General features: G+C 46.8%; 1 protein-coding gene across 1 annotated transcript in view; it reads right to left on the reverse strand.

The window, feature by feature from the left end:
* LOC142254433 (receptor-type tyrosine-protein phosphatase beta-like) overlaps positions 1-20,455 on the reverse strand; it is a 262,642-nt gene that overhangs the window by 114,346 nt on the left and 127,841 nt on the right. The window contains exons 19-22 of the mRNA XM_075325478.1: positions 16,141-16,419; positions 13,192-13,449; positions 11,592-11,861; positions 3,770-4,048 (exon numbers count right to left, since the gene is read on the reverse strand). Coding sequence (XP_075181593.1) covers positions 3,770-4,048; positions 11,592-11,861; positions 13,192-13,449; positions 16,141-16,419 — 1,086 coding nt within the window. The remainder of the gene's footprint in view (positions 1-3,769; positions 4,049-11,591; positions 11,862-13,191; positions 13,450-16,140; positions 16,420-20,455) is intronic.

Genomic DNA, 20,455 nt, shown 5'->3' on the forward strand with positions numbered 1-20,455 from the left:
GACTGGGGGATCCACCTTGGGACATTGAGCCCAACCCTTAACAACGTCAGAGGGGAAGGGGTAACGTGTGTCAGTAAGGCGCTTAGTAAAGCGCTTGTCCGGAACCGCTCTGGGCTTCTGGACAGCATCTCTGAAGTTAGAGTGATCGAAAAACGCACTCCGTGTACGTTTAGGGAACCGAAACTGGTGTTTCTCCTGCTGAGAAGTCGACTCCTCTACAGGTGGCGGCGGGGGAGATATATCTAACACCTGGTTGATGGACGAGATAAGGTCATTTACTATGGCGTCCCCTTCAGGTGTATCAAGATTGAGAGCAACGTCAGGGTCAGAGCCCTGAGCTGCGACGTCCGCCTCGTCCTCCAGAGACTCCTCAAGCTGGGAACCCGAGCAGCGTGAAGAAGTCGGGGAAGATTCCCAGCGGGCCCGCTTAGCCGGTCTGGGACTGTGGTCCGGGCCGGAGTCCTCCACATGAGACCTAGGGTCCCCCCTGGGAACGTGCTGCGGCGCGGACAGAGAGGGGCCTGGAGGCGAAGATCCAACAGGGCCCGGGGCCTGTGGAAGGACCGGTCTGGACTGCAAAGCTTCAAGCAGCTTGGCAGACCATTTGTCCATAGACTGAGCCATGGATTGTGAGAGTGACTCAGTTTTTCAGCAAAAACTGCAAACTCTGTCCCTGCCGCCTGGACAGGGGGAGCAGGGGGGTCTACCTGAGCCAAGGGGCCCACTAGTGACCGAGGCTCCGGCTGAGCAAGCAAAACAGGGGTTGAGCATTGCTCACAGTGAGGGTAGGTGGAACCCGCAGGTAACTTAGCCGCACAAGAGGTACAGGACGCAAAATAACCCTGTGCCTTGGCACCCTTGCTCCTTGTGGACGACATGCTGTTGTCTCCTAGGAGAGTGATCACTGAGGGTATATGGGAAAGGGTATACAGCCCGACCAAACAGAAATATATAAATATATATATAGTATCTATTCCGGCACCCTAAGGGGACCAGCACCGGGTGACCGGTGTGGCTTACCGACCGCTAAAAAGCGGAGTGTGTGTCCTCCAGATTCCCTGCCTTAGGTCTCCCAGCGTTGCAGAGCTCTTTCCTGGAAATCCTCCACAGGCAGAATGCCAAAAAAATGGCTGCCGGAGCTCTCTGGGGAGGAGTGGGGCCGTGGGCGGCGCTAGAAAAGTGCGGGAATCTGGAGTCCCCACAGTGATCAGTGAGGGGGGAGGAAACATACAGGATGCTCCGGCCCTCACAACCAACGTCAGGTCGGCAGTCCCGCCCTTACCCCTGATAGACAGGCCCGGGGGCGGGAGTTTTGCTACTAGGCCGCAATTGAAGCCGGGGACTAAATTTAAGACGGCGGCCGACAAACCGGCGCGGTCGGCGCGGAAGTCCGCCGGCCGTCACAAATAAGCAGCTGCTGCAGCGTCCGGGATGAAGGCGCTCCATGCACATCCCCCATGGGGATACAGAGTACCTTAGTGATGCAGGGCCCGGTCCCTGAGGATAAATCAACTCCTGTCCGACAGATTCCCACAGGGGCTGCGGAGGGAGCACGGTCCCAGTGAATGGATGACCGCTCAGGATCCCACTTCTCCCAGAGCCGCTAAGGGATGGTGAAGGAGACGGCATGAGGCTCCGGCCTTTGTACCCACAATGGGTACCTCAACCTTAACAGCACCGCCGACGTAGTGGGGTGAGAAGGGAACATGCCGGGGGCCCCGTGGGGGCCCACTTTTCTTCCAACCGATATAACTAAAATGAGAATGCATGAGTGGATGTGTGCCTCCTTCCACACAAAGCATAAAACTAAGGAGCCCGTGATGCACGGGAGGGTGTATAGGCAGAGGGGAGGGGTTACACTTTTTAAAGTGTAATACTTTGTGTGGCCTCCGGAGGCAGAAGCTATACACCCAATTGTCTGGGTCTCCCAATGGAGCGACAAAGAAATAAGTCGTAACATGATGATAGAAATGTTGCCATCCAGCGTCTATTTTAGGTTAATACAGTCACACGGGAAGTTTTAGCTACGATTTTAGATAAGATAGGGTTAATGGTAGTTGGAGAAGGAGAAAAGGGAGTATTGTGGCCATATTTTGAGGGCCGAGGGCTAGAGTAGGTTCGAGCAGGGGAAGGGGGGGACGTGGGCCTAGGAGCGAGGGCTAGTCCTGAATCCCGAGGCCACCTCTGTAGGTCCGGAGCCCACGGCTTATCCCCGCAGGTTAGGAAAAGCCATCAGGGGATCATAAGGACAAAGAGAGTTGGAAGAGGGAATGATCCCGGAGTACTAAAGACTTATGTTAGAGCAGCCAGGAAGAGAGGATGCCGATTACCATGTCTGGTAAGAAGATGTTAAATGCAAGTAAAGAAAGGCTGGTTTAGATAATCCTGGTGTGGCGTATTTCCTTCACAGCGACGTCAGTACCTGCGAAGAGGAAACCGTCAGAGCCCTCGAGGGGCAGTCGGGTGTCACGCACCCTCTCCAGGTAAATGCAAACATTCAGGAACCTTTTAGTGAAGGAGCGCGGCTCCGGCACCACCCTCCTTCATAATCATGAAGAAGAGACAAAAAACATTTATTGAATGCTAAATAATCATTTAATTCAAAAACGAGGTACCAGCTTTTCATACAACCAATGGGCGTAATGAACACGGTTGCAGAGGATGTTACCACAATCAGGCTTATGGATGAAAGGGGCCTGTTGATGGCAATGCTTTTTTCAGTTCCGTTTCCTCTGAAGCACTATCAGTTGAAATGGACTGTTGAGCCGAATAGCACCACAACAGCTTATACACGTCACCAGTGGCACGTGACATCACTGGAATACGTCTCATCAGTCTCCTGTGGCAGCATTTTTCTATATGTTTGTAAAGAGAGCTGTCACGCTGGGGAGTGGGGAGAGACACCCAGCAAGTGGACTCCTGGGAATAAGGGAGGCTGAAACACAAAGGGGGGGGGAACCATGGGCTCCTGTGCTGACCCTGACACTGGGGGGCCCTGCGCTTACCCTCAAACCACAGGTACCCATAAGGGTTAGGAGGTGTGGCCCGCCAACGTGCCCCTGTCTCCTAGCCAGACCCTAGGACTAAATCTCACCACCCACCAATCCACGAAGGGAAAAACAAACATAAAAAAAATCAGCAAAAAGGGAAAAATGAAAAACAACAACTTATCTTGAGAGGGAATCTTCAGAATATACAGCAACAGTAGTCTGAAGCCACATGCACTCCTGAGCAAACAACTTCTCCAAGTGAAGAGTATAATTCGCACTGGAGGAGAGGCACCAAGTTATAAAGGCCCTTAATTACCAGCTGGAGGAAAGGCTCCTCCAACCTGGCAAGGGAACAGAAAAAAAACCCTAAATCAAGCCCTTAAAGGGACAGCGTCCATTAACGTCTGGACGATTGCTGGGCCCTTCTGCACCTGAAGGTCCAGACACATCCGTAACAAGAGGCAGGGCAGTGGTCATTATTATATAGTGCACTGCCAGTGTTCTTCCTCACACAAAAGAGCTGATTCCAGTCCTACTACTTACAGAAGTGACAAAAACACCAGCAAAACTAGGAGGATAATCAGTCAGGAAGGCAAAGGAGAGGGGAATTTTCTGCATAATTATCCCTTTTTGGGAGGATTATCCTGTTGTTCATCTACACGGTGTCACTTTCATTCACATCAAAGCCGGTGACAATGATTCACAATTGCTTCAGCTTCTTAACTTCATTCATTAACTTCAATCATTAAAAAAAAAAAAATCTAACAGTTTATACCAACCTGTGCAGATGGGTAATAGTGACACCGGGTCGGATTCGGTGCTGTTATCGGCAGCTCTTGTATAGACAATGAATGTATATGTTTCTCCCGATGTCAGATTCATTATTGTCGCTGATTCATTTGTCACTAGTATATTATTCACTATTGTGGCTGATGAGGTGACATTGGTCTGGACTCTGTATCTGTAAGACGCCTGATACTCGTCAGGTCTACTCCACGCCAGAGACACAGAATATAAGGACACGTTAGTGGTGACGAGAGATTTCACCGATATCGGTTCTGAAATAAACAACATACAAACAATCAGTGCAGACACAGAATGATAGGGCAGCGTGTAGTATTATCGAATAGTATCCACTGCCCAAAACATGGAAAAAACTAATCTAAAAATAAGGAGCGCTAATAGTGTAATACCAGATGGATAAGTGTGGTATATAGGAATATACACTCACCTAATTCAGTTGTGAAAGTCACAACCACTAGTACGCATGAGATACTGGCGTCTGCTGCAGCCCCATGTGGATGAACATTCAAAATGGAGTAGAGAAGGGGTTAATGCCGCGCATCAGCCAAATGAAGATGTAGAGATGTTGATGATAATAAACTTTCTTTTTATTCCATAGGTCTACGCGTTTCGAAGTGAAAACCTCTTCCTCAGGACCAGTACATCAACAGAAGCCTATTCTCAGGACCAGTACATCAACAGAAGCCTATTCTCAGGACCAGTACATCAACAGATGCCAAGGCCTTCTGTTGATGTACTGGTCCTGAGGAAGAGGTTTTCACCTCGAAACGTGTAGACCTATGGAAGAAAAAGAAAGTTTATTATCATCTCTACATCTTGATTTGGCTGATGCGCGGCGTTAACCCCTTCTCTACTCCATTTTGAATGTTCAAAACATGAAATAAAGAAGAGCTGCAGGAGAGGAGAGAGCAGACGGTAGGCAGATCACATATGTCACATCCAGAGGGTGTATGACTTGTTAGCAGTGAAAACGTTATGCACCAAGGTTAGGTTTGCATTGCTTCTATTTCATAATCTGAACATGTCCATAGACTCCTATTGTGCCAATATCCATTTTGCTATCCATCCTGCAGAAATATGTTAAGATTTTATTATGACCCCCTCCATATTGTCTTTCTCCACAGGAAGTTCTCCCAGCAAGAATGTAACCCCCTAATCCTTTCTAAATATCTATGTGATGTAGTTTGAAGATCATTAACCTCTTAACACCATATGACATACAGATATGTCGTATGTCGTGCCCCTTGAACTTGATGCGGGTTCATGCGCCAAGCGCACATCTTTCCCGGCAGATGATGGCTGAATTATTCAACAGTGACTGCAGCCTCTACCCTCGGATGGCGTTTCAGTATCCCAGCACGTTGTGGGCTTCACAAACGATTCACCATCAAATAGGGAAACAAAAATACAATAGCAGTTAGATTGTGTAGAGATAGAAGGATAGGGAATTTTTATAGCAAGTATATTCGAAAAGTGTTTAGATTACAGCACTAAATAGATAGGGATTTAGATGAATGTTTCTTCAGCCTATTCGATTATTAGCAACTACAGTGGAACCTTGGATTAAGATCGTTTTGCAAGACAAGCAGAGCTTTATACAAATGTGTAACTTGGTCTAAGAGCAATGCTTTGCAATAAGAGCAAATACTCACCGTGCACGGTTCTGTCCTTTCACCGCGCTCTGACCCGCTCTGGAGGTAACTTTCTGTACATATGTACTGTTTACTGTATAGAGTATACCATTGTACAGCACAGTATACACTATATAGCATTTTTATCAATTTGCATTTATGGATACAGTATTGTACTCTCTTTCGGCTAACCAGTGCAGCACATTGCTTGTACTGTACCTCTTGCACACCAACAATTCTATTGGAAGCTAAAGTGCAGTTTAATTTGTTTTTTACTGTACAGTATTTTGTAATAGTAATCATTTTATATGAATACAGTACATTATTTTGTATTACTGTAATAAGTTTATATAAATACAGTAAATATTTTTGGGTTGTGGAACAAATTGTCTGCATTTTAATTATTTCCTATGGTAAAATTTGCTTTGATATAAGAGTAACTTGGTTTAAGAGCACAGTCCCGGAACCAATTATGCTCGTAATCCAGGCTTCCACAGTATTATGTTTATTAATACTAGAGGTACACATTAAATCAAAACTCTTAACCCCTTCACCCCCGGCCACTAAAACACCCTAATGACCGGGCCATTTTTTGCAATTCTGACCAGTGTCACTTTGACAGGTTATAACTCTGGAACGCTTCAACGGATCCTGGCGATTCTGAGATTGTTTTTTCGTGACATATTGTACTTCATGACAGTGGTAAATTTAGGCCGATATTTTTTGCGTTTATTTGTGAAAATTTAGGAAATTTTGCAAAAATTTTGAAAATTTCGCAATTTTCAAATTTTGAAAATTTATGCCTATAAATCTGAAAAATATGAAAAATACTTTACATCAGCGCAATTTTCGAAACAAATTTTTTTTCCGTTAGAAAGTTAGAAGGGGTCAAAGGTCATCAGCAATTTCTCATTTTTCCAACAAAATTTACAAACAAATTTTTTTTAGGGACCACATCACATTTGAGGTGACTTTGAGAGGCCGAGGTGACAGAAAATACCCAAAAGTGACCCCATTCTAAAATCTGCACCCCTCACTCTGCTCAAAACCACATCCAAGAAGTTTATTAACCCTTTAGGTGCTTCACAGCAACCAAAGCAATGTGGAAGGAAAAAATGAAAATTTTACTTTTTAAACACAAAAATGTTACTTTTGCCATAAAATTTTAAATTTTCACAAGGGAGAAAAGAGAAAGTGCACCCTACAATTTATTGTGCATTTTCTCCTGAGTACGCTGATAACCCATATGTGTGAAAAATCAATTGTTTGGGCGTACGGCAGAGTTCGAAAGGGAAGGAGCGCCATTTGAATTTTTGAACACAAAATTAGCTGCACTCATTAGCGGACGCCATGTCGGGTTTGAAGACCCCCTGAGGTGCCTAAACAATTGAGCTACCCCACAAGTGACCCCATTTTGGAAACTAGAGCCCTCAAATAATTTTTCTAGATGTTTGGTGAGCACTTTGAACCTCTGGGGGCTTCACAGAAGTTTATAACGTTGAGCCATGAAAAGAAAAACATTTTTTTTTACCACAAAACTGTTGCTTCAACTAGGTAGCTTTTTATTTACAAGGGTATCAGTACAAAATGCACCATAAAATGTATTGTGCATTTTCTCCTGAGTACACAGATACCTCATATGTGGTGGAAATCAAATGTTTGGACACACGGCAGTGCTCGGAAGGCAAGGAGCGCCATTTGAATTTTTGAGTGCAAAATTAGCTGCACTCATTAGCGGACGCCATGTCGGGTTTGAAGACGCCCTGAGGTGCCTAAACAATGGAGCTCCCCCACAAGTGACCCCGTTTTGGAAACTAGAGCCCTCAAATAATTTTTCTAGATGTTTGGTGAGCACTTTGAACACCTGGGGGCTTCACAGAAGTTTATAACGTTGAGCTGTGAAAAGAATTTATTTTTTTTTTTTACCACAAAACTGTTGCTTCAACTAGGTAGCTTTTTTTTTCACAAGGGTATCGGCAAAAAATTCACCATAAAATTTATAGTGCATTTTTTCCTGAGTACGACAATACCTCATATGTGGTGGAAAGTAATTGTTTGGGCGCATGGCGGGGCTCAGAAGAGAAGGAGCGCCATTTGACAGTAAAATTGGTTGGAATCATTAGCGGACGCCATGTCACGTTTGGAGACCCCCTATGGTGCCTAAACAGTGGAGCTCCCTCACAAGTGACCCCATTTTGGAGACTAGACCCCTCAAGGAGTTTATCTAGATGTTTAGCGAGCCCCAATGGGCTCCACAGAAGTTGATAATGTTGAGCCATGAATACAATTGTTTTTTTCACCACAAAACTGTCATTTCAACCAGGTAGCTTTTTTTTCCACAAGGGTATCAGGAAAAAATGTACCATAAAATGTATTGTGCAATTTCTCCTGAGTACGCAGATACCTCATATGTGGTGGAAAGTAATTGTTTGGGCGCATGGCGGGGCTCAGAAGAGAAGGAACGCCATTTGACAGCAAAATTGGTTGGAATCATTAGCGGACACCATGTCATGTTTGGAGACCCCCTATGGTGCCTAAACAGTGGAGCTCCCCCACAAATTACCCCATTTTGGAACTAGACCCCTCAAGGAATTTATCTAGATATTTGGTGAGCCCCTTGTACCCCCAGGGGCTCCACAGAAGTTGATAACGTTGAACCGTGAATTTTTATTATTTTTTTTCAACCACAAAATTTTTGTATCAACCAGGTAGCTTTTTTTTTTTTTACAACGGTATCAGGAAAAAATGCACCATAAAACGTATTGTGCAATTTTTCCTGAGTACGTAGATACCTCATATGTGGTGGAAAGTAATTGTTTGGCCACATGGTGGGGCTCAGAATAGAAGGAACACCATTTAACTTTTCAAATGCACAGACGCGGTGCACTGATCGGCTGCTGGAGGACGCACGGTCGGATGAGTTACAAAAAGCGTTGGGGATACGGAAAATAAAAAGGTCACGCCAAAAATTGAGCAGGGATGCCGATCCGTTATGTGCATCCCTGATTAGCGCTCGGGGGGGGACGCACAGACTGCTGCGATACAAAAAGCGCCGCGAATACAGAAAAAAGTCACACCAAAAATTGACCACGGATGCAGATACGTTATGTGCATCCCTGATCAGCGCTCGGCGGGATGCACGGACGGATGCGATACAAAAAGCATCGCGAATACGGAAAAAAGTCACGCCAAAAATTGAGCAGGGATGCCGATCCATTATGTGTATCCCTGATCAGCGCTCGGCGGGACGCATGGACAGATGAGAAGCGTCAGGGATATGGGAAAAAAAAGTCCCGCTGAAAACTGACCACGGATGCAGATCCGTTATCTGCATCCCTGATCAGCGCTCGGCGGGACGCACGGACGGATGAGGTGTAAAAATGGACAGGATACAAGAAAAAAAAAAAAAAAGTTATACTCATAGTACCAGGAGGATCACTGACAAGAGGAACTGCAGAGGAACAAGAAGGCAGTGAGATGGACAGCTTTACACGAGCAGCAGGCCGGACGTTGGACAGATCAGCACAAGGACCCAGCGATGGAGGCAGATGTGATCGGGCCAGTGAAGACCTCGGACGACCCATGAAGGCAGGTAAGAGGACGTCGGGGGGGGGGTTGCAGAGGCGGATGGGGAGAGGGGGGGTTGCAGAGGGGGATGGGGAGAGGGGGGGGCAGAGAGGGAGAGCAGAGGGGGCGGAGAAGCAAAGGCAGAAGGAAGGAACTTTGGAAGCAGAATAGAGATGACAGAGGAGGCAGGCAGATCGCAGGGGGAGCTGATCGGGATGCCGGGAGGCAGATCGGGGCGTAGGGGGGCAGATCGGGGGGGGGGCACGGGCAGGGGCCTTCACGGAGCGCGCAGGGTCCATCGCCGGAGCGCAATACTTACCATTGGAGCAGGCGCGGTGACAGCAGAGGCGGCGTCTGCGGCGGCAGCAGCGGTGGCGTGGTACCAAAAGTACCAGCCACTCCACGCTGCAGACATGTTGGGGGAGGGTCCCCAGACCAGGACAGGCCTGGGGAGGGCGGTCACCTGTAGATCACACCGCCCCACTGCACACTGATTGGAGCGATCGTGCTATGACGCGCAATCGCTCCAATCAGTGCTGCAGGGGCTGGGGGCGACATGTTTGAGATCCATCTATGATCTGCTGTAGCTGCTACAATAGATCATAGCAGGATCTCACAGTATCGCACTAATTCGGGCATTATTTTTGCCGAAATTAGTGCGAACGATGTGGTTGGCGGTTCAGATTTGAACAGCCAATCACATCGATCACCTATGGGGGGTGACGATGCCACCCCCCCTGGGGTCAAGCAAAGGTCCCCTGCTGTAAGAAACAGCAGGGGACATCATTTGAAAGCCGTTGCTATGGCCACGGCAATCAAATGAAATTTAGGCCGTAAAATTACGTCCCTGGTCGTTAAGTCACGTTAAAATAGGACGTAATTTTACTGCCCGCGGTCGTGAAGGGGTTAAGCTGCAATTTTGGAGGAATCGCCGACCATCTAATATGTATAGAGGCCGGGCGACTCACCTCCAAAAGATGCTGTTGGGAGAAAGGAAAATCCGGGAAGCTGGATTTCACCCACTCATCCTTTAGATCTCAGTGAGATAAGCTGTCAAATGAGTCTGGCAATGGGTCTGTCAGGAGCTCTCTGCTGGTCAAAGTGTTCTCCGTATGGGGACTCAGGAGAGAGCTGTTGGCTAACTAGTGTGGTAGTGCGCCATCACTGGAGCTTGACCATACAGTAGCTCCTAAAGGCCCTTTCACACACAGAGATAAATGTTTGGCAGAGCTGTGGTTGCAGTGAAATCCTGGACATATTGTTCCATTTGTACACAGCCACAAACCTGGCACTGATTGTCCACAATTTCACTGCAACCACAGATCTGCCACAGATTAATCTCTGTGTGTGACAGGGCCTTAAGTCCTCAAAGGTCCTGGGAGAGCACACACTGCAGAGTAACTAAGCCATGTGTATACATGTCTGTATTATTTGCGCACTGTCAATTCTGTAAGATCTGATTATTCACTGAGCAGAAAACAGATCTTATACATTATATGCTTATATGCCAGGATCTTTGACAAGAACTGGACTCCGGTTCTCCTACTTTCTGCATCTGGACTATTAGCAGCCATAGCAGGTTGCATATGATTTTAAGTTGAAAAAGTATCTACTAGTGCAAAAATAATACATATATATTACTGGTATCTGCATATATTGAACTCTATGTTTAGATAAGTGTTAGTCTTAGGGTACCGTCACACTTTAGTGACGCAGCAGCTATCCCACCAGTGATATGGCCTGGTCAAGATCGCTGTTGCGTCGCTACATGGTCGCTGGTGAGCTGTCAAACAGGCAGATCTCACCAGCGACCAGTGAACAGCCCCCAGCCAGCAGCTACACGTGGAAGCGACGCTGCACTTGGTAACTAAGGTAAATATCGGGTAACCAAGCGCTTCGTGACCCGATATTTACCTTTGTTACCAGCGCACACCGCTTAGCGCTGGCTCCCTGCACTCCTAGCCAGGGTACACTTCGGGTTAATAAGCAAACCGCTGTGCTTATTTACCCGATGTGTAGTCTGGCTACGTGTGCAGGGAGCAGGGAGCCGACACTGACAGCGTGAGAGCGGCGGACGCTGGTAACGAAGGTAAATATTGGGTAACCAAGGAAAGGGCTTCTTGGTTACCCGATATTTACCTTGGTTACAGCTTACCGCGGGCTGCCAGACGCCGGCTCCCTGCTCCCTGCACATTCAGATGGTTTCTCTCTCGCTGTCGCATACAGCGATGTGCGCTTCACAGCGGGAGAGCAACGAGCAAAAAAATGAACCAGCAGTGTGTGTAACGAGCAGCAGGGGCCAGATCGCTGCTCAGTGTCACACACAGCGAGATCGCTAATGAGATCACTGGTGCGTCACCAAAACCGTGACTCGGCAGCGATCTCGCTATGTGAGAAGTACCCCTAAATGTCTAAACTTTGATATGAGATAGTAGCAATACTTCACTTGTTTAAAAAAACTCAAAAGACATAGTGATAAGAAAATGTAGATTGTGAGCCCCAATGGGGACAGTGATGAAGATGTCTGTAAAGCAGTATATGATTAATGGCACTATAAAAGCGAATAAAATAAATAAACAAAAAAACACATAAAACCTACTTGTATAGACGGATGTGGTGACCGGAGAGCTCTGATACCCCCGGACTCCGACTGTTACCACAGATATGGAGTAATTAGTCCCAGATATCAGGCTCTGGAGGGTGACATTTGTTGTGGGACTTGTCACAGATAAGTTAGTTGATGGAGATATCCCATAGCTTATATTATAGGTCTTATTCACACCGGTCATATTTACTGGCTCCGACCAAGATATTGTCAGGTTCTTTGTCCCAACTGTGATAATTGTTAGATTTCCTGGTGGCGTTGGATCTGTGCAAAGAAATATATAACTCAGCAAAATGTACTGAAAACACTATATCCTGAAAAAAATGTAAAACACTGAAAAGCAAAAGAATAATAAAACAAAAAGATGATAGAAAAAAATTGATTTATACCTTCATTTTACATTTGCCCGGATGCAAACAATGTATAATTATGGACTGAAAAAAAACTCAAGAAAAATGTACTGAAAACAGTATATCCTGAAAACCTTTTTAAAACACTCAAAACCAAAAGGTTAATAAAACAAAAAGATGATAAAAAAAATAATGGATTTATACCTTAATTTTACATTTGCCTAGCCTGATCACAATTACCCTATAATGTACGACCTACATGGGTCCAATCAATGTATAATTATGCACTGAATAGTATTTGTATGAAAACAAGAAACACGGAGATCCCACATGGTATCACGCACACAGTGTCTAATTTGCAAAGATCTCTGCTTGTATTATTTAATAATAAAAAAGAAGTCTTATCAATGTGCACTTACTACTATACGTGTGTGAGAAATAATAAAAGGCTGGATAGAATGTTTTGTTTTTTTTTCCATTAAGGCTAGTTTCACACTTGCGTTGGACGGGATCCGTAGCATTGCGTTGTGTGACGCATGCAACGGATGCGTTGCATATAGTGGCACAACGCATGCTACAGATCGTACAAAACGCAATCCGTTGTAGGTTTTTTTCCTTGACTTTACACATCTGAGCATGCGCAGTTGTGTAAAGTCAGCTGCGCTAACGGAATCCGTCAAATGACGCATTCTAACGGAATCCGCCACCATAGGCGTCCATTATAAAAACAACGGACGCCTAACGGATTCCTGCAGGTTGCGTTTTTTTGACACTCCGCCAAGCGCAGAAAAACGTTACATGCTGCGTTCCATCCGTCAAAATAACAACGCTGCGTCGTCCAGCGGATGCAACGCAGACACTTGCGTTACAGTGCGTCGTCCATACAAGTCTATGGAGAATAGCGCAGTGCGTTAACGGACTGCGCTATTCTCCATAGTGACGGAATGCGCTGAACGCAAGTGTGAAACTAGCCGAAGGCTAGTTTCACACTTGTGCTATTTTGACGCAAACGGAATCCGTCACTAATGTAGTACAGTTCATTTATTTACAGTGGAAGCGCGTTACTATGGCGCGTGTGTGTGTCATGCAGTACCCGCTTGTGTCCACACGATGTCGCCCTTCCACTGTAAATAAATGAACTGTACTACATTAGTGACGGATTCCGTTTGCGTCAAAATAGCGCAAGTGTGAGTGGGCCCTAAGATGTAGACCCTCATACAGGACATGAGTGCGGTGATACTCACACGTGGCCTCGGTCACTGGTACAGACGTCTGGTTGCAGTTCCCACTCACTATCTGGACCGTGGCTGTATATTCTGTGCCCGGTGCTAATCCTGTGAAATTTGCTTGTGTGGTCGTATTAGATACTTTCTGTAGAACTCCTGACAGAATTGCATTGTAATAATCCACTTTTGCTTTCGCTGTAGCCGGAGTCCAATTCACAACCAGAGAAGTAACAGACTGGTTATTTACCACCGAGGAGATGGAAACTTGTTCAGCTCCTAATAGAGAAGATGTCAGGATTAATGACCACTGACCGGGTATATACCTGTACAGATGTAGGAGGTGGCACTCATGTCTTACATATTTTGAATACATGTTTAGAACTTTTACAATAACCAGAAGCTGGACCGTTTTCCTCTATCTTCGCAATTATATGATATGTACAGTCATTCATCAACACTTCTTTGGACCCTTTCTGGGGCATCTACTTTTTTATACAACGCTTGTTTTAAATTTGAATTAATAAAATTCTATTTTAACATATAGGAAACTTCTCTACAGCTCTCGTTCTCATCTTGCGTTGGATATATTTAGTTATGTAGAAATTGTTGATGCAGTTTCCTTCAATATTTGGGGTCATTTAGCCAACTATGTTGATAATTATCCAGGAACTGTCTACATACTCTGGCCACATAACACCAGGCATTATCCTGTACCATGAGGAACCCAGGGACCACAGCAGCAGCTTAAAGTGGCACTCCAAGAAATGCAATACAAAGAAATAACTAAAATAAAGAACATTTTAATAGTAAACATTTTACTAAATACTTTAAGTAGTAGACATGTAACAAAAAGGAATTTGAAATGTTAGCTCTCAGCAGTTTCCAAGCCATTCCACGCATCAGGCTGCGTCAAGACGTCTGCTGAAGACAGACGTCAGGCGAGTGCAGCATCCTGTCAGCTATCTTGGACATTCATTCATTTGTACACCGAACCTGACAGGACAAGTGGAGGAGCAGAGTAGATAACCTTTCTAACTGATTGAGATTGAACATTATCTCATCAGCCTAAAGGCCGCTTTACACATATCAATTTATCGTGCGATCGCACCTGCCCCCATCGTTTGTGCGATACGGGCAATTTGTTGCCCGTGTCGCACAAAGCCGTTTACCCCCGTCACACGTACTTACCTTCCAAACGACCTCGCTGTGGGCGGCGAACATCCACTTCCTGAAGGGGGAGGGACGTTCGGCGTCACAGCAACGTCACACAGCAGCCGGCCAATAGAAGCGGAGGGGCGGAGATGAGTGGGACGTAAACATCCCGCCCACCTCCTTCCTTCCGCATTGCCAGCGGGACGCAGGTAAGCGGTGTTCATCGTTCCCGGGGTGTCACACGTAGCGATGTGTGCTGCGTCGGGAACAATGAACAACAGGACGTTCGATTTTTTGAAAATGAGCGACGTGTCAATGACGAAGTGAGTATTTCTGTTCATTCACCGTCGCACGTAGCTGTCACACGTTACGATATCACTAACTATGCCGGATGTGCGTCACTTACGTGACCCCGCCGACATCTCGTTAGATATATCGTAGCGTATAAAGCCCGCTTTACAGGTTTATTGGAGGACAGAAGGACGGTATGGAGCTGCTGGAAAAAAATACTATACAAACTGTCTTTCGCTTGTCCTGTAAGGTTCGGTAAAGAGAGGAATATGTGTTCCCGATGCCTGATAGGACGCTGCCCTCACCCAGTCTATGTCCAAAAGGCCTTGCTCCCACATGCTTATGGCACCAGATGCCAAAGTATCGGATGTGATATGCGAAGGACACTCAGCTCAGGCTCTTCTGAGAGTGTGATCCAAGTGCCATGCAATTGTGATCCGATGATGTGATCGGATCACAGGTGTGGAGAAGAGGAAGAAAGTGATCTCTCCTTTCTCTGTTTAAGGTATGAAAAGGACTCTGAAGATTTCCCCTGGTACCCTCAGTAACAGCAGTCACGGTGCTGTTTGCTATTATATTAAGGTTTGTGCGATTCTCTAAGGATATGCCTAACCCAGTCCAAGGATAAGTATATGCCTGACCATCACTGATCCTCCGCTACGCCAATCACTCTGGAGGATGTTACAGGCAGCATAATGTTCACTATGGAGTTTTCAAACTCTTGTCTGTCATCTGTTCAGTGTGAATCTGCTCTTATCTGTGACAAGAGAGGACTACCGATGGTGAACATGTCAATCCTGGAGTTCTCTGGTTAACCATAGAATGCGCAACCATAGAAATCTACCATAGAAAACAAGTGACCTAGCAGGCCTGCGGGGCCCTAGGTATGTGTTCTAAGGTTAATGCCAATGAAGCTGCACAGTTATTGAGAGCACAAGTTTCTCTACAGCAACTCCAGTCCTCGAGGGCCGCCAACAGGGCATGTTTTCAGGATTTCCTTAGTATTGCACATGTGATAATTTAATCACCTGCACAGTTGATGATTCCAACACCCATGCAATGCTAAGGAAATCCTGAAAACATGCCCTGTTGGCGGCCCTCGAGGCCTGGAGTGGGGGAACCCTGCACAGGATGGTGGCCTTCATGTTACCCTCATGGAGCCAGTTTCTGAGAGTTTGTTCAGAAACATTAGCCTATTGGGGTAATTGTATAGGGCTCTGCCAGTGTTCTTCAACGCAGAAAAGAGCTGATTCCAGTCCTACTACTTACAGAAGTGACAAAAACATCAGCAAAACTAGGAGGATAATCAGTCAGGAAGGCAAAGGAGAGGGGAATTTTCTGTATAATCATCCCTTTTTGGGGGACTATCCTGCTGTTCATCTACAGTGCGTTTGTTGTCACTTTCATTTACAGCAAAGCCGGTGACAATGATTCACAATTGCTTCAGCTTCTTAACTGGCCAGATTTATGTCTCTGAAGTACAATATGAGCAATCATTAAAATAATGTAACAGTTTATACCAACCTGTGCAGATGGGTGATAGTGACACCGGGTCGGATTCAGTGCTGTTATCGGCAGCTCTTGTATAGACAATGAATGTATATGTTTCTCCCGATGTCAGATTCATTATTGTCGCTGATTCATTTGTCACTAGTATATTATTCACTATTGTGGCTGATGAGGTGACATTGGTCTGGACTCTGTATCTGTAAGACGCCTGATACTCATCAGGTCTACTCCACGCCAGAGACACAGAATATAAGGACACGTTAGTGGTGAGGAGAGATTTCACTGATATCGGTTCTGAAATAAACAAAATACAAACAATCAGCGCAGACACAGAATGATAGGGCAGCGTGTAGTATTATCGAATAGTAAACACTGCCCAAAACATGAAAGAAGAAGAGCTGCAGGAGAGGAGAGAGCAGACGGTAGGCAGATCACATATGTCACATCCAGAGGGTGTATCACTTGTTAGCAGTGAAAACGCTATACGCCAAGGTTAGGTTTGCATTGCTTCCATTTCATAATATGAACATGCCCATAGACTCCTATTGTGCCAATATCCATTTTGCCATCCATCATGCAGAAATATGTTAAGATTTTATTATGACCCCTTCTTTCTCCAAAGGAAGTACTCACAGCAAGAATGTAACCTCCTAATCCTTCCTAAATATCTATGTGAGGCCCGTTTCACACATCAGTGAAAAACACTGACGTTCTTCACTGACGTGTAAAACACACACATGTCCCTCCGTGTTCCGTGATTCGCGGCACACGTGGGTTGTCCATGTGCAATCCTTTATCCATGATTGCAAATGGACATTCACCTGCCTTCACTACTGCTGTCCATGGTGCAGAACTCCTCAGCTCTGCAGCGTCCACCCAGCACTCTCTGCAGCTACTTCCGGGTCAGCTGTTCCTGCTTTCATGAATATTCATGTGTCGGGCAGGAGCTGCAGAGAGCGGAGGCTGCACAGCGCGTCGCTAGAAAGGTGAGTTGAAAATGTTTATTATTTGATGTCAGTGTTTTTCTGGTGCGTGTTTCACGGATCACAAACGGATCACACCATAGTGTGGTCCGTGGGTCATCAGTGATGCCAGAAAAAAACTGACTTGTCTCCGTGCAGAATCACGGAGACAAGTTAGGTCACGGGTGTACGCTACACAGAGACACGTTCAGTGAAAAATCACTGATGTGTGACCAGACCCATTGATTATAATGGGTCTGCGTATGTCAGTGATTCTGGTACGTATAAAAAAAAAGCACATACGTACCAGAATCACTAACGTGTGAAGGGGGCCTGAAGTCGTTTTAAGAGCATTAACCCCTTAAAAACATATAACATACAGATACGTCTTATATTGTGCCCCTGACTTTGATGTGGGTTGGCATCTTTCCCGGCAGATGACGGCTGAATTATTCAGTTATCATCTGCCTTTAACAGCCGTGTGTGGAGCAGACTCCACCCGCAGCTACTAACCTGTTAAATTCCGCTGCCAACCTCTGATAGGCCGGCAGGGTGGACGTATCATTCCACGCGCCCGTAATATGATCGTTTTAAAAATATGAAAAACAAAAAATAAAAAGTTCAAATCATCCCCCTTTGGTCCAATTAAAATTAAAGCAGTAATAAAAACAACAATACACAATTGGTATTGCTGCATTTGTAAGTCGGCTTTATCAAAATATAAAATAAATTAATCCATTTCTGCAGCTTAGTCTCTGCCTGAAGCTCACTGTGGGCAATCATATTCTTTGGCCGCATACTGCGCCTTCAGACATAGCAGAGCTGGAATCGTTGTGGAACCTCGTGTGGATTACGTCGGATCTGGGTGTTTTTGGGTTTATAAAGCGGATGAAAGAAGGTGTTTTTGTATTTTTTTTCAAATAAAGGATTTTTGGGGTGTTTGTATTTATTTCTTTTCCCTCACAAATTAGTAATGGGGAGGGGGTCTCATAGACGCCTCCCATTACTAATCTAGGGCTTAGTGACAGCTGTGGGCTGTTATTAAGAACTTATTACCCCAAATACCAGCGCACTAGGGCAATTGGGATGAGACGGGTAAAGTTCCAGGATTGTCACATTTAATGGATACGACAATCCTGGGCGGCTGGAGGCTGCTTTTTTAAGGATGGCGGAACAATAAGCATGGTTCTCCCCAGCTTGAGAACACCAGCCCCCAGCTGTTGGGCTTTATCATGGCTGGGTATCAAAATTGGAGGGGACAGCACGCCGTTCGGGTGTAGTCGACTACGTTCGGTTGTCCGCCTGCAGAAATTGTATATGTGCAAAAATTATGCAAGACAGAGCACACGGTAATGGAGTCTGCTCCATTACACTCAATGGCCCTGTCGGCGGGGGAGGGACAGTTCGGATCGATGCCCAACGGGACCACTGAATGTAAGTGAAAGTGCAATGTGAAAGGGGCCTTAGTCTAAAGGGTGCTTGACACGCTGCGACATCGCTACCGATATATCGTCGGGGTCACGTCATTAGTGACGCACATCCGGCGCCGGTAGCAACATCGCAGCGTGTGACACCAAGGAGCGACGATCAACAATCGCAAAATCATCCAAAAACGGTGATCGTTGACACGTCGCTCCTTTCCTTAAAATCGTTGCTGCTGCAGGTACGATGTTGTTCGTCATTCCTGCGGCAGCACACATCGCTATGTCTGACACCGCAGGAACGACAAACATCTACTTACCTACGTCCACCGGCAATGCGGAAGGAAGGAGGTGGGTGGGATGTTACGTCCCGCTCATTTCTGCCCCTCCGCTTCTATTGGACGGCTGCCGTGTGACGTCGCTGTGACACCGCACGAACCGCCCCCTTAGAAAGGATGCAATTCGCAGGCCAGAGCGACATCACAGGGAAGGCAAGTGTGGCGCCCTGGACAAGCCAGGTCGTCACAGAACTACACCAACACACCCCACACCCCGGTTAGGCACACCGAAGTAAAACACAAAAATCCTTGTTGCCTTCCTCCAGGGGCTGATGTCCACACCAGGGGGTGGGCCAGGCGGTTGGTCCCGCCCACCGAGGAGTTCACAGTCCTGGAGGTGGGAAAAGGAGTCAGTTTAGTTTTCAGTTTTGAAGTTGGAGGGAGTGAAGTGGTAGAGGAGCAGTCTGACGGCGTCCGGGTGCATGGCCCAGACGGAACAGCAAGGTTGGCAGACGGTGGTGACCGTCTGCAGGAGAGGCTGATTGGAGCGAACCGTAAGGACCGTGGATGGGCGGTGGCCCGACGGTACCGGATCGGAGAGCAAAGAGAAGCCAGCACCATCCGGCAGGCCTTACGGACCCCGACCAGGCTAGGAGTCGCCGTAAAACTGGTCAAATCCGTTAGCGAAGGGAACCTCCGGGGTTTCCCAGCAGTCAAGACCCGATTGAAGGCAACAGCTCACACCGTAGAGGGAAACACAGTCACCGCTAAGGCTACAGTTCCCAGGGCCAGAGCCTGCGGGCAAAAGGGGCTCCTTCAGCATCCATCCAAGCTGGGGAGCGGGTTACCGGTGGGAAGCCATTGGAACCGTAACACAACACAGGTGCAGGAAAGGCAGTCACCATCAACCTACCGGGAGAGCTACCGCAGCCGTCTGTGGGACCCGTCAATCCAGCTGTTTGTTTCACCGGAGACTTTGCATTCGTCATTGGCTGAGTGAGTATCACTGTGCCGTGCGGCACAGCGCTGCCCCCGTGACCCTGCACCTCACCAGGCCCCGTAACCCGCCTGCCATCCATCCCTACCCTTTACCGGGCCCTGGGACAACCAAACCCCCTACCCATGGAGGAGAGAAAACAACATCCAAGCTGCTCCCTGTCAGCGCTCCCGGGATCCCCGTCCAGAGCAGCGGTGGTGTCGCAACCTCACCACAACTGTGGGTGGCGTCAAGGACAATATCCCTAAACCAAACCACCCCCCCTTTCACTCACGGGCGAGGAACGCCGCTCGAGTCCCCGGGATCTGGCCCACCGCTCGAGCCACCACCGAGCAGCAGCAGCAGTAGCCGGACTCGAGCAGTGGGTGAGCGCAGCGTCCCCTCCTCCGCCCGCGACACAAGTCCGTGTGACGGGTGTAAGCGATGTTGTGCGGCACGGGCAGCGATTTGCCCGTTTCGCACAACCGACGGGGGCGGGTACGCTCGCTAGCGATCTTGCTAGAGAGATCGCAGCGTGTAAAGTACCCTTTAGTGTCTAAACTTTGATATAAAATATGAGCAATACTTCACTTGTTTAAAAGAACTCCAAAGACATACTGATAAGAAAATGAACATTGTGAGCAATAGGGAAAGTGATGAAAATGTCTGTAAAGTGCTGTATGATTTATGGCA

Source organism: Anomaloglossus baeobatrachus, chromosome 10 (genome assembly GCF_048569485.1).
Source record: "Anomaloglossus baeobatrachus isolate aAnoBae1 chromosome 10, aAnoBae1.hap1, whole genome shotgun sequence".
Taxonomy (NCBI): domain Eukaryota; kingdom Metazoa; phylum Chordata; class Amphibia; order Anura; family Aromobatidae; genus Anomaloglossus; species Anomaloglossus baeobatrachus.